Source organism: Melampsora larici-populina, assembly GCF_000204055.1.
Source record: "Melampsora larici-populina 98AG31 unplaced genomic scaffold MELLAscaffold_520, whole genome shotgun sequence".
Lineage (NCBI taxonomy): Eukaryota > Fungi > Basidiomycota > Pucciniomycetes > Pucciniales > Melampsoraceae > Melampsora > Melampsora laricis-populina.
Genome location: NW_006769199.1, coordinates 3,746 through 5,119, shown reverse-complemented (window position 1 = coordinate 5,119; position 1,374 = coordinate 3,746). Strand labels below are relative to the sequence as shown.

Genomic DNA, 1,374 nt, shown 5'->3' with positions numbered 1-1,374 from the left:
TACATCAAGAATTTTGGAGATGATGATTATTGTGAAAGTGAAGATATTTTGGAATTGGTGAGGCAAGAACAATAGTCAATTCACTTGATAACATTAAGCAATCACAGGACATCGAGCAGGCTATGGGTGGGGATATAATTGAAGGAGGTGTTCAGCTTGTTTTTGAATACCTCGAGGAATGGAGGAAACAAGACATTGCATTACAATATTCGCAGAAACAAGCAAAGCTGTTAGAGATGAAAAGAAAAGCTGATGACAAGCGTGTGTTAGCAGATGTCACAAACGTCAAACAAATTCCGACTGGTCCTGCAGCAGCAACCAAGAAAAAGAGAAGGTCTTCAGCTCAGGTCAAAGCCGATAAAGAAGCTGCCATCCTTAAAGCTGATTTCAATCGGCGGTGTTTGAAATGGATGAAAGAGGATAATGTTCCAGCTGATAAACTTGATGAAAGAGAGGAGGCTTACCAAAACGAGTGAGTTGTACTCTTTGCTGAACCAGTCCACAAAATCTTCATCAATAGTTCCAAATCCATGTCGCAGATCAGATTCATTAATTTCTTCGCTTTCAACCGGTTGATTTTCATCTTGTTCTGGACTGTAGTTTGAAGCAACAGGCCAGTGGAAACGCTCAAGTTGATTTTTGCGATACTCGGCTTTAAGCTTCTCAACCCCAAGGCAATGGATATCTCCCAGAGGTTTCCCAGGTATGGTTGAGTTTGGACTAGATTGGTGGATCCTTTCGCTTCGGGCCATCTTTAGAAATCGAATCATGGAAGCTGGTGTGATTTATTTTGACGGGATTGTCGCACATTGTTCAGACCTGCTCTACCCTTCATTGTATTAACCAAATGTGAAAGCTGCATCCAATTGATTTCAGCTATGAATGGTGATGACACCATGATTAAGCCCGATGAGTAACATACCAGACCCACTGTAAGAGAGTATGTCTCTTTTAATCTGTGAATGTCTGTTCCGGGTCCCTAATTCAGAACAAAGCGATGAGTAGTCAGTGTGCAAAAGAAATAGATGTGATAAAACTTACGGCGTGATTATAGAAGTATTTCAGCCAGTAGTTTTTTATCTCAAGATGGAAATCTTTAGCAACAAAGTGGCCATGTCGACCAGTCGGCGATATTAAGAGCGAGTGGAGGATAACATGGGAAAGATTCTTGGGAAGGACTTTGGTAAGCAGCCAAATCAGTCGAGGGAGATATCGAGAGTAATGAGTCAAGCCGTTGATTCCTTGGATTTTCACACTCCAAGACTTCCACATCAGGAGAAGTCGACCAATATCACCATCCGACATTGCACGATTGGCTTCAACCACGGTGGCGAAATCCCGAAGTCGTAGTACCAGCTGGAGTTTCTTGCTATC

At 42.2% G+C, this 1,374-nt stretch overlaps 1 protein-coding gene across 1 annotated transcript; it reads left to right on the top strand.

Annotated features, from left to right (window-relative positions):
• Positions 1 to 122: 122 nt before the first annotated feature.
• MELLADRAFT_70355 (uncharacterized protein) lies at positions 123 to 917 on the top strand (the record flags this gene model as incomplete). The annotated part of the gene is made up of 3 exons (XM_007419775.1): positions 123 to 472; positions 614 to 703; positions 818 to 917. The coding sequence occupies 3 exons, from the start codon at positions 123 to 125 to the stop codon at positions 915 to 917; spliced, it is 540 nt and encodes a 179-aa protein (XP_007419837.1).
• Positions 918 to 1,374: the final 457 nt, after the last annotated feature.